The following is a 13654-nucleotide window of genomic DNA, read 5'->3' as shown; positions in this document are numbered from 1 at the left end:
AAGGGTAATGCAATAAAGATTACAAGGTTAGTGCATTTACCAAAAAAAAGCATGTATTCATAATTGAAGGATAGGTTTTACTGTTTTGAACAAACACATTCAGTGGTGGCTCATTTTGGTGATATTCATTCGTGGAGTAAATGGAGGAATTATCTAGCTATTTCTTCTTATATCCACTGTATGCCATGGATTATAACTATAGTGTTCACTTGTTAAGTTGTGTCCAACTCTTTGCAATCCTATGAACTGTAGCCTGCCAGGCTCCTCTGTCCATGGGATTTCCCAGGCAAGAATACTGTAGTGGGTTACCATTTCTTTCCTCCACGGGGTCTTCCTGACCTAGGGATCAGACCCACATATCTTGGTTGGCAGACAGATTCTTTACCACTGAGCCACCTGGGAAGCCCTCATAACCATAGCAGAGATTCAATAAACTCAACAAATGTCCTTTTTAGTTTCATATGTGCTTTTCCCAACCATATTCAGGAAATTCTATTTAGTGAGAGAATTCAATAAATGACTTAAAAATATTAATCTGCTATTAGGGCAGATGAATGAATCACTATTTAAAGTAAGAACATTTACCAAACAAGAGTTCCAAATGAACCTCAAGGTAAGAACAATGTTACTCTACATATATGGTAGGGATTTCAAAATATAAACACAATTACAGTTTTAACAACTAGTGGTTTTGCCATTGTACACATTTTAAACTTTATTTTTAAGGCGCAGGGAAAGTTAATATGAATGGATACCAGTGAATATGTATAGTATATAGACTTGTTGAACATGGTAGCTACTAGCCATATTCACACTTAAGCAGCCAGAACAAATGGAGATAGGCTGTAAGTAAATATTAGATCTGGAGTTTTGTTAATTATTATGTTGATTACAAGTTAAAATTATATTTTGGATATGGTGGGTGAGATAAAATATACCTGATACTTGCTTTATTTTTAAAATGTGGCTACTTGAGAATATCAATGTTATATGTACAGTTTGCATTATATTTCTCTTAACCAAGCTGAAATCAAGATTTCTAGATTTTTCCAGGACACATACTCCACCTAATCCCTTGCCATTGGCTTGATTTCTAAACAGACGGAGCCACATTTCCACCTTTCATTGAGAAGAATCGGGTACTCCAATTCTTTTCTGCTGACATTTGCAGGTAAGACAGTCACTGATATAGTGCTGTAAGTCAGAATTCTTTCACCTAGTGACAAAAGACAGACCCAGAAGTTCATACTTAATAATCATAGTATTTGATAAAAATAAAATACATTCTGTAGGAAGTTTTTCTTGATGTATTAGAAATAAATACATTGAAACATGTATAATATCATATAAGAAATGAATCGCCAGTCCAGGTTCAATGCAGGATACAGGATGCTTGGGGCTGGTGCACTGGGATGACCCAGAGGGATGGTATGGAGAGGGAGGTGGGAGTGGGGTTCAGGATTGGGAACACGTGTACACCCGTGGCAGATTCATGTTGATGTATGGCAAAACCAATACAGTATTGTAAAGTATAAAAAACAATAAATATAGAATTCATAATGTTATTAAGCTTTTTAAAAAATTGAAAGTTGTAGAAGAATATTTTGCATAATGCAAATCATTTTCTTCTTTTTCATTTCTAAGCAAGACATTCTCTTTCTTTTGCTAAACTAGTAAGATGGTAGGGCATGGCCCCACCATAGCAGCCTCATTCTCAGTGTGTTCACAGCATCCTCACAGACATCAAGGAACAGATTGTTCTTACAGAAAATTAGTAAGGCAACAGAGATACTAAATGACACAACAGAGCAATTAGACTTAATTGATATTTTTAGACCATTACATCCTAAGACAACCAGACTACTATGAATTCGTTTCAAGTGCACATGGAACATTCTCAAGGGTAGACCACAAACTAGGACATATAATAAGCCCAAACAAATGTAACAATTTCTAAAATGCTTAGAAATTAAGCATCTTTTATGACGACAATGGCATGAAACTAGAAATCAACCACAAAAAAGAGAAATGAGAAAAAATGATTACATGGAGACTAAACAACATGCTACTAAAAAAAAAAAATCTATGATGAAATCAAAGAGGAAATTAAAAATACCTTGAGACTAATGACAATGAAAATATAACCAAACAAAATCTATGAGATGCAGCAACTGCAGTCATAAGAGGGATGTTTATAGCAATACAGGTCTTCCTCAAAAATAAGAAAAATCTGAAACAAAGTAACTTATCTAGAACACACTCACACCATATACACAAAAATAGATGCAAAATGGCCTTAAAAATCTAATATAAGGAACAACACCATAAAACTCCTAGAAAAGGACCTAGGCAAAATATTCTCTGACATAAATAGCAGCAACGTTTTCTTAGATTTTTTTACCACCTGAGCCACAAGGGAAGCCCAATCACATAAATATTTAATCTATAGAAGAAAGTAGCTCTGAAAATGACTTCAATATAACTGCTCCATAGTAATTTTGAAACAAAAATTATTTTCAGAAGAGTTTGAAAACAAAAGTAAAAATAGTTCATACCCAGGTATTGAGCCCCGGTGTGTTATAAAATGGGCTTCCCTGGTGGCTCAGACAGTAAAGCATCTGCCTGCAATGCAGGAGACTTGGGTTCGATCCCTGGGTTGGGAAGATGCCCTGGAGAAAGGAATAGCTACCCACTACAGTATTTTGGCCTGAAAGAATTCCATGGACAGAGGATCACAAGAACTGTTTTCTAGGGAATTAAGCAAGAATTCTAACAAGATTATATCCATATTTTCTAATTTAAAGCAATACTATAAATTTTAAAATAAGAAAAAAAAAAAAGAATCTCCAGAATGAAGTTGAGGTTCCCCAAATGAAGCTCTTTCTTATCTGTGTTTAGGTCATTTTACGCTGTGTTTGGAGCCGAAATTAATCTAAAAGGAATCCCTGTGTATAGATTTGTTCTTCCATCCAGGATTTTTGCATCTCCACTTCAAAATCCAGACAACCATTGTTTCTGCACAGAAAAAATTATCTCCAAGGGTTGCACCTTATATGGTGTGCTAGATATTAGCAAATGCAAAGAAGGTATGCAAAAGTTCTCATGTCACAATTCATGGCCTAATCTGCAATACTCTTTAAAATGTAAACTTCACTCAGGATTCCTTTTCTACAAGAAATCTAAAGTGAGAAAGCAGTAAGGGCAGAAAGTAAGGATAATAGTAGGATTTTGTTTTCATTTTTGTCCCACTTTCAAGGCCCCAGTTGTTTCTGTGTTGCAAAATTTCATTTAGATAAAACCACACTGATACTTCCCTGAGCTACTTTGGAAAATGTCTCTTTAGGTCCTCTGCTCATTTTTTAATTGCGTGATTTTTTCAGTTGTGTGAATTCCTTGTATATTTTGGATGTTAATCATGTGTTTTGTGAATATTTTCTCCCACTCCATAGGCAGCCTTTCATTTTTGATGGTTTCCTTTTCTGTGCAGAATCTCTGCTCCTTTTAGATATAGAGCAAAATGAAAATAATTCCCAGAATACTCTGAGCATCCCAACTTATCTATCTGACATTTTTCTAACTTTTTTACCCTAGGAAATGGTAAATAAAAGTAAGCATATTTCAAGATGTCTCTGAAACAAAAGTTGATTCAATCAATAAATTGGGAGTCTCATTTTGCTCATCTTCTTCATGTCGGAGTAGGTGAGAATAAAGAAAGAAAAGCCTAGTAGGTGATAATAAACAAAGAAAAGCCTCTTAAATAAATTCTCAAAGACATATTACTACCTGAAACATGAAGGTATATGGTTGTATTAATAACTATGTGTTCAGTAGCTAAGCTTTATATACTGAAAATAAACACTTAAGGGATGCACAATAGAAGTTTATGTTTTATTTCTGATCAAAAGTGATCAGATGTGATACTTTTCCCTCACCCTTATCCCTCAATTTCTATTCAAAGCAACTCTATGTTTCTTTTTCTTTTTTTTAAGTTAAAATGCTTTATTTTCAAGGGAATCTTTTCTGAGTGCTATGTGAAATGAGGAAAACAATTTATCCCAAATGTTTCTTAAACACTGTTTTCAGGAAAACCTGTGTACATTTCACTTCCTCATTTTCTACATGCAAGTCCTGAAATTGCAGAACTTATTGAAGGCTTAAGTCCAAATGAAGAGGAACATAGCACATACTTAGATGTTGAACCTGTAAGCAAATATATTATTGATCTGATTGGTTTAGTACTTTTTACTGAAAGAAAAATTCTCTTCTTTCTGTTAATCACATTTATGATCATATTTATTACATCACAATCTAGATAAATTAATTTTTTAGTGAATTATAGTTGATTTACAATGCTATATAATTGCAGGTGTATAGCAAAGTGGTTTAGTCATATTTTTATATATATGTATATATACATATATATATATATATTTCAGATGCTTTTCTCTTATTAAAAAATACTGAGTGTAGTTCCCTGTGGTATATGGTAGATTCTTGTTGGTTATCTAATCTACATAGAGTGATGTGTGTATATTTACTTACTTTTACTTCAAGGAAAATAATGTTGGTTGTCTTCCTATTGTTGCTTATGAAATACCAAAGTAATTCTATTTTACTTTTTCAACATATAAAGTTTTATAAGCATTTTTAATTGTTTATAATTCATGAATAGAAATGATGGATATGATTCTAATTGAATTAAAACAATTTGGTATAAATTACAATTTTATGCTCATTTTATACTTATCTGTGAATATTGCTTATATGAAGGGACACTGTAGATTACAAGGAACTAAAAGATTTTATGGGTATATGGACATTTAAAGCAAGGTATACTTAGTATCAAGAAAAATCTATTAAGTTTCCTGTACTGTAACAGTTTCAACTTTTAATTTATTTCAAATATTCTTTTCAAAAGTTAAATGGCATGCCAGAATTTTAGTAGCCACATTTCATTTTAAATAATACTAGAAGTAATGCTATAATTATACTGATGATACATAGGTTCCGACTGAATATATTTTTGACCATATATAGTTGAGGATTTAAAGTGACTATATGAGTTCTAGGTTTCACTACTATTGTTGATTCCCCCAAACCAATTCAGATAAATATCACAAATCTAACTAAAACCTTGATAGTAGTTTGGGCAAAGAAATTGTGTGTGTGTGTGCATATATACACATGTGTGTATACACTCATGCATATACACATAAAACGTAATTATGAAGTTTTATGTACATAATATTTAAAATGCTCAATTAATAAATAAATTTCATAACTTTTAAGTACTACAGTTTCACCTTAGTTTCTATAACAATAACCTTTTGGATATTATAAATGAATTATTTAAAAGAAGTTGGTGATTATTTTAATTTCTTTCTTTTTAGATAACTGGATTCACTTTACAATTTGCACAACGGATGCAGATCAATATACTAGTTAAGCCAGCAAAAAATATTGTGTGAGTCTTTTAAACAGGTTCATTAAATTTTTAGTATTTTCTTGTCAGAAACTGAGTATATGTATGAAATTAAAACTTCTTTGGCTTAATATCATGAAATAATTACTAAATGCTTATAACTTTTATCTATAATTTAGAATTATATCTAGTACATATTGAAATGGTATTTATACATATTCTGGAATTAGTATTTGGTGACACTGCTCATTTTGCTAGTTGTCAAAATGTTTCCATTAACAATTGTTTTTAAAATTCAAGTTTACTGGGTATAAATTATCAAAAGGGAAAATATATACATACACAAAGTCAATCTAGTTAGAAATCTGTTTTAGAAAGATTTATAAGAATGAAAGATGTCTGAGAAACAGACATATTAAAATTTAAATGATTCATTATAGGGAACAAAAAAATCAAGAAACAGTAATTTGTAATTTTTTAGAATTTTTAAAAATGTTCAGAAATTTCTGAACACTTATTTACACTAGCAGTTACTAACATTTGTATTAAATATTTGTATTATATTAGTATATATTTTCATAATTATTTTCAATGTTTATTACAGAGCATTAAAGGATCTAAAGCACAACTATTTGGTGCCTATTCTTTGGCTTAATGAGGTTAGTATTTTTATCTATTAGTTACTAAAAATGATAAACTTCCTACATAGAAAAAGGTTTCAATGTTAGAAAATAGAATATACATGTATAGAATTTGAAGTTGTATATGTTTCCATTACTTATACGAGCAAGTTTATATATTATTAAATATATAAATATTTTCAGAGATGCAAGCTACACAGAAATATCAAGGTTTACATTAGTTTCCATTGCTTTTATTTCTGGAAGATGAAGTACTTCCCAAAATTTTAGATTATTTTCATAATACGACTAGAAAACATTTTTCTTGTCATACTGCTTGTGCTAGGAAAGAGGCATGGATATATGTAAGTCCAAGAACTCACTGTGAATATTATAGTGCTAATAAAAGCAAGTCCAGCTTATAATGAGCAAGTAAGAATAGGTGTCAGCAGTCTACCCAAGTACCTGACAAGATATTTTTAGTACAAATCATTGAGTCCATTAACCACAGAATTAGGAAAAGCATTGCAGAAATCTTTAGAGGAAAGAAACTGTTGACCTTTGCCATTTAAGAAACATCTTTTGGAAAACGTAAAGATATTTCCATGAGACTGTTGTATAGATCAATAAAGTCAGCGCATATAACATGTTCAAGGGAGGAAAATTGTATTTCTCTTTTTATTTTATTTTATTTTTAATTTTATTTTTTAACTTTACAATATTGTATTGGTTTTGCCATATATCAACATGAATCTGCCACAGGTATACACGTGTTCCCCATCCTGAACCCTCCTCCCTCCTCCCTCCCCATACCATCTTTGATATCCAAAAGGACTTTCATTGGCTTGTCTTATAAAGATAACTAACACAGTGTTTTCATAAAGGATTGATACAAAAGTGGAGAGTTTTGAGTAACTTGTTAAGCTAATGAAATGAAACAATGCTAATAGTTATCTTGATTGCAGACTGCCACTATTGCTGACGAGAAGGCAGAAATATTCAGAAATCAAGTGACTGGAAAAATAAACCTCCTTGGCCTGATAGAAATGATCTTAATGAGTGTTGGTGCAGTGATGTTTATTGCTTTTACAATATCATACTGTGCATGTAGATTGAAGAATGCAAAATAAGTAAGTAAAATATATTACAATATATATATGGCTTTAGTAACATTCATTTATATATTACTTGCTATTTCATCAAAAAGGGGTTACAAGTTAGGCTGTAAATATTTCTGCACATGTCTGGCCAGCTTTCATTTCTGATACATCCTTGAAGTTTTGAAGCTTACTTTTTCTTATTTCTAGCTAGTTAATTATATTAAAATTACAGCTAATTAACAGATCACTAAGGAAATTTATGTAAAATTGAAAATGGTGGATATTTGGGGAGACTGGAATTTACAAGGGTAAAGAAAATAAAAAGGAAAAGTAAATAAGCTAAAAATTAATGAGAAATGAAAACAATAAATGATAGAGATACAATAAGATAAAATATGCCACTTTAAAATGAAAATAGCATATTAATATAAACAGGATTTTTGCATATATACATGCTATCCAAAATCACAATGTGCACCACAAATGTGTAATGTGGAAGCCCTAATGAATGATTACAATACATGAGCTTAAATTGAATATAACAGTACAAGAAAACAGAAGACAAACAATGTTCGACACAGTAAAATTAAGTTACTCAGAGTTTACAGGAAAAATCAGATAAATACAGACAGATTTGAGTTTTGGCAAAAACTACAGAGGTGTTTTAAGCTTTAGATACTACTGTACATGCCCTCTTGTACATAGAGGAATGAATGCCTGAGTGTATCTTCCAAAAGCATTTCTTTAATAATCATACATGGCATAGGTGTGACCCATAGTTTCTATCTGCCATCTTTCCAGGAACATCAAAAATATATACAATCAAAGTAAAAGAAATATATTTGCTATGAAAACCATAACTTAAAACAAGTCTTCTTGCTATATACTTCCAATCCAACTGCGGATTTTAAGTTGTCTTACGTAGATATTCTGGAGCTGCTATTGATAATTACTGAGCTTTTAGTATGTCCATTTTCAAACTGTGATATCAGTCAAAGTGAATGTCAAGAAAAATGAAGTGGAAAACTTGGACCAATATTTTTTTTTTTTTGGATTATGAGATTTTGAGTTTGAGCCTAGGAAGGCACCTCAGTCTTTCTTTCTGATTTCTGTCACTGCTTACTAAAAAGAAGATGGAATAATTCTGCCTATAATCCATTTGATAAGAATGTATTCAAAATGCTAAACTAATACACTCACATCGTAACACAAAAAGGATATATTGCATCACCTTTAAGACCTGTCATCAGTCTAATAACAAATGAGTTATGATTAAACAAAGTAATCCAATTTATATAATAAACAAAAAGATCGTCCCCTGAAAAATTAAAATATAATAAAAGTTTGTTCAAGTGGAAAAACATGCTTTTCAAAATGAAGTGCAGTAGTGGTAAATTTTTTTCTATATTGTTCTCTATTGAAATTACGTGAACAATTTCATCAGTGCTTAATGAGCCCTGAATATCAGTTATCATGGTTCTGTACCTGGCTATATGAAGGGGAAAGACTGAAAACTTCCCAGAGTTCCTTTCTCACCATGTATTAACATACTGGTTTGCCTTAACATGTGATTGTTACAAGGAAAGTTAATGCTCTTTACACAACGACATATCTTTTTTTTTTTTTTTTTTCTTTACAGATAGAGAAGAAAATTTTTCTATGTAGATTAATTTATTTACTAGATTTAGAAGAATCCCAGATAACAGATTTTCTTAAACAAGTCTCAGTTTTGAATATCACAATAATTATGCCTTTCGGAAGACTTATAGATAATTGAAAAATAAGGAGATGGATGTACTAGAGGGAATAAAGCAAAGATGGTAGAGTGAAGGTGTGGTTTTACTCAATGGATCACAAAGAGAATAAGCCAACAGTCTTTTCTTAAGTAGTAGTACACTCACAACTAAACGGAGGATGGTCTGAAGGGACAGCAAGGAGAGGAAATGCTCATGCAGAGCAGATTTAATGAGTGATCCTCCTTATCTGACTGCATGCAGCTCTTGTGAGCTGGGAAGGAGCCTTCCATGTTCCCTGGAATGGGAAAATAATTGCTTTATCCATGAAGTGCATCACAGAACTTTTCTCTCTAGCTTGAGAAATTGGGCTAATTACTAGAAAATATGATACCTTCAGTATACAGAATTTAAACATTACCTGTTTCATTTTTTCCATGGCTTTCTGGTAAGTACTTACCCTTCTTTTCCTTTCCAGGAAGCAAATGAGTCGTTATGCACCAGTTACATCAGGACCATTATTAATATCGACCTACAAAATGAAGATTTAATATGCTTTATTTTTGCAAAATATACCTTATAGTTGAAGAACTTGTGTCACTCACTTTTTTTTTTGCACTGAGAAGTAGCACATTTCAAAGTATTATTAAAATGTCATTAAAATCCATACTTTGAACAACAACAAAAGCATCTTTTAAAATTCAACATGTTCACAATGGAATGGATTTCAGTTTCTACAGATGTGGCTTGGGTACGATCCAGTATTTTTATTTCTCCATGGGATCTTCCCAACCCAGGGATCAAACCCAGGTCTCCTGCATTGCAGGTGGATTCTTTACCAGCTGAGCCACCAGGAAAGCCCAGCTCTTCTGGAAATCTGAGCTAATTTTCATCTTTCTGCTCAGGTGCATACAGCTTATGCTTGGCAACTTCAGAATGCTGTGCTAGTACTAAGAAGTGTAAATGATAATGCAGATATTAATGTGTGGAAGATCATCAATTATATAATATGCATTCATAGTTATTTGTTGTAATATTTCTTGCTTTCTTAGTCACCTCAGAAAGACTGGTTTCAAACATTAAAAGATGCTGTTCCTCAAAATCCTATGCTTTGTGCAATTCCTGTTGTGTCACAGAACATTTACGTTAGGTTTCTATCTGATTATTCTATCCGAATTTTTATTTCTTTATGAATCTCTATTTCCTTCTGAAATATTATTTCTAAATTCAACCTTAACAAGATTTTTCCTTAGCTAATTTTTGAACCAGTTGGGGGAAAAGGAAATAAAAAGATACTTGGCCATGCTTTAGAATTGCAGGACTTAAAAATCTAGATTATGAAGGATCTTTCCTTTTCATTAGATGACATGTTGGTAGGAAACTCTGCTTTCCTCAGCAGAGGTTCACTACTGGTTGTGGAGGACTTGTGGAGGACTTTAGGAGGACTACAAGTCCCCATAGAAAGGAAGATAGACCACATTCTCCTCTGTGTTTTAAACACAGGTTTATAGCATAAACTGTTGGTAGCTAGTTTGCTTGGATAATAAAATCCAGAATAATTTCCTCATGTTAGCTGCCAGGCTAAACCCTGAAAACCTCACACTGAGATACCACCAATTCAGAATGATATTTTGAAAATCTGAAGATACTCAAAACATATTGATGTAATGTCCTTGCATTTAATTGGGAGGGAAAAAGTAACCTCCCAATGTATGGAAATGTACCATCTGAGATATTCTCTTCAGATACTTAAAAGTCTACTCTCTTTGCATTAGGATATCTGTGGACATTCTAGTCTAAGAGAAATACAAAGGAAACTTTACTTCTTAAACTAAGTAGGACTGGATGCTGTAAAGCAGAAACTCTTCAAAAGAAGTGGATGAAAATTACATATCTACCTCATGGCAGAACTGCATAACCAATCAACGATTCACTTTTAAATTTTCATACAGAAATGCATCTCATCATGTGTAGGTATCAGGAAAATGATTTTCACTTATATGTCTATAGGTAAATACATACATATTCTAAACTCTATCATTCCTCACCATGTTTTCTCTAAATTCTATATATTATTTATAAAAGGAACAATAACTCATACTCAAACATTAGTAAAATACATTAAAAATACCCAATAGAAAATATACTTCCTTTAATATGTGAGACATAGATTTTCTACATGAAAAATGGATTTGGATGTGTGTATGTTTCTGTGTGAATGTGCGTGTGCTGAGTTGGGAGTGGCATTTTTGAAAATGCATTAAACATGTGACTTGTTTGACCAAGGCAAAGTATAACTGTACACATGGATGAATCTTCATTCTTTATTCCATAGAAAATCTGTACTATTTGGTAAAGTGGCACATTTTCATTCTAAAGTATGCTTGCTGCTGCTGCTGCTGCTAAGTCGCTTCAGTCGTGTCCGACTCTGTGCGACCCCATAGATGGCAGCCCACCAGGCTCCCCCATCCCTGGGATTCTCCAGGCAAGAACACTGGAGTGGGTTGCCATTTCCTTCTCCAATGCATGAAAGTGAAAAGTGAAAGTGAAGTCGCTCAGTCGTGTCCGACTCTCAATCTCTATTAAACTATAGTTGTTCAAAATGAAGTTTGAAAATGAATAGCATGTGCAAAGGAGTAACCTAAGTTAGGAATCTATAGCATCTTAAAATAGGTGTGTGCTGAAAAGAATGTGAAGAAAGAGAACAACCTATACAACTTTCAGTTTTCGGAAAAAGAAGTATAATTTCAGGGGAAAAAACGTGTAGTAATAAGGAAAACTGGTTATCCATGAAAATTTGTTCTTGTGAAAATGCTGGATATTTGCATTTGGAATTTTACACATTCAATAATGTATCTTAACCCACTGTCAATGCCTGAACTACACACTGACCATATTTAAAGCTGGAGTTTCTTGCAGGTGTGTTTCAACTGTCAGTTCAGTGTTTCAGGTTGAAGTTCAATGTATCAGATACACTGCGGCTGCTATCTCTCTGTGTGCCTCTTCAGGCCCATCTACAACTCTAAATAACCACTCCACTTAAATAATCACTGTCCATTACATATTTCTGCATATACAAATGGGATTACCTATGATTGCTTTTCTGAATTATTTGCAGCAAGCTTAGCTAATGAACTACTAAGGAGTTAGTGTTGAATACTGGTATCAAATATATACAGGCATACACTGCTTTTTCCTTTCCTGTCTCAAAGGCAGCTACAGTTTTAAATATTTGTGAAAATAAAAACTCCCTTTATTAGAAAAAGATGTGATTTCCATTTATAATTTTAAATGTGCTTTACTTCAATACTGTTTGATATGCTACTATAATCGTATATTTGCTGTTCTGTCTATATATCAGTTTTGACATGTTAACTCCTATTTTCTTTTCCCAACTGTTCTCAGATGCTATTAAGCTTATATGCACATATTTCAGAAATGCTCCATTCTACACTCTCAAGAAGAGAACTGTGACATATTTAGGACAGACATAAATGTTTTAAAGTCTTGTTTTTTAACTGTGTGAAATCTGAATCAGGTGTGTTAGCATTACCTATAAACTTGCTAAAAATGCAGAATCTCAGTTGCCAACTCAGACCTACTGAATCAGAACCTGTAGTTTCAAAGGATCCCAAAGAGCTTTATATATATAAGAAATTGAAAGAGTCCTGATTTAAGAAAGATTGAAATTGAATTACCTGTAACAGCTTTATTTGACCTGTTCCTGGTAATAGTTTGATTTATCACCAGACTGACTAAAAAGATAAAGAGAGCAAAACTACAGAAGTGTAATGAGATGAGGGGAAATCCAGCAGACTTTAAAATTAGCTATAAATATTTCACTAAGTTTTGCCCATTGCCTGTTGAGCTTATAAATGCTATTTCCAGATGGTTCAATTCAGTACAGTTCAGTCGTTCAGTGATGTCTGACTCTTTGTGACCCCATGGACTGCAACATGACACACCACCCTGCTCATTGCCAACTCCTGGAGTTTACCCAAACTCATGTCATTGAGTTGATGATGCCGTCCAACCATCACATCCTCTGTCATCCCCTTCTCCTTCCTTCAGTCTTTCCAGCAACAGGGTCTTTTCAAATGAGTCAGTTTTTCACATCAGGTGGCAAAATATTGGAGTTTCAGCTTCAACATCAGTCCTTCCAGTGAACACTCAGGACTAATCTCCTTTAGGATGGACTGGTTGGATCTCCTTGCAGTCCAAGGGACTCTCAAGAGTCTTCTCCAACACCACAGTTCAAAAGCATCAATTCTTCAGTGCTCAGCTTTCTTTACAGTCCAAAACTCACATCCATACATGACTACTGGAAGAACCATAGCCTTGACGAGACGGACCTTTGTTGGCAAAGTAACGTCTCTGCTTTTTAATATGCTGGCTAGGTTGGTCATAACTTTACTTCCAAGGAGTAAACACCTTTTAATTTCATGGGTACAGTCACCATCTGCAGTGATTTTGGAGGCCAAAAAAATAAAGTCTGTCACTGTCTCCACTGTTTCCCCATCTACTTGCCATGAAGTGATGGGATAAGATGCCATGATCTTAGTTTTCTGAATGTTGAGCGTTAAGCCAACTTTTTCACTCTCCTCTTTCACTTTTATCAAGAGTCTCTTTAGTTCTTCTTCACTTTCTGCCATAAGGGTGGTGTCATCTGCATATCTGAGGTTATTGATATTTCTCCTGGCACTCTTGATTCCAGCTTGCACTTCATCAAGCCCAGTGTTTCTCATGATGTACTCTGCATATAAGTTAAATAAGTAGGGT

General features: G+C 33.2%; 1 protein-coding gene across 3 annotated transcripts in view; it reads left to right on the top strand.

Moving 5' to 3' along the window:
- The window catches only part of LOC518526 (CD36 molecule (thrombospondin receptor)), a 40880-nt gene extending 30903 nt beyond the window's left edge, over positions 1 to 9977 (top strand). For all 3 annotated transcript variants that reach the window (NM_001278620.1, NM_001046239.2, XM_024990676.2), the window contains 7 exon segments: positions 1102 to 1171; positions 2899 to 3086; positions 4084 to 4202; positions 5391 to 5464; positions 6027 to 6081; positions 7008 to 7172; positions 9354 to 9977. In NM_001278620.1, the coding sequence (NP_001265549.1) occupies positions 1102 to 1171; positions 2899 to 3086; positions 4084 to 4202; positions 5391 to 5464; positions 6027 to 6081; positions 7008 to 7172 (671 nt within the window). In that variant the 3' untranslated portion in view covers positions 9354 to 9977.
- The last annotated feature ends 3677 nt before the right edge of the window (positions 9978 to 13654 follow it).

The sequence above is a fragment of the Bos taurus genome, chromosome 4 (genome assembly GCF_002263795.3).
Source record: "Bos taurus isolate L1 Dominette 01449 registration number 42190680 breed Hereford chromosome 4, ARS-UCD2.0, whole genome shotgun sequence".
Taxonomy (NCBI): domain Eukaryota; kingdom Metazoa; phylum Chordata; class Mammalia; order Artiodactyla; family Bovidae; genus Bos; species Bos taurus.
This window is presented reverse-complemented; position numbering and strand designations above follow the sequence as displayed.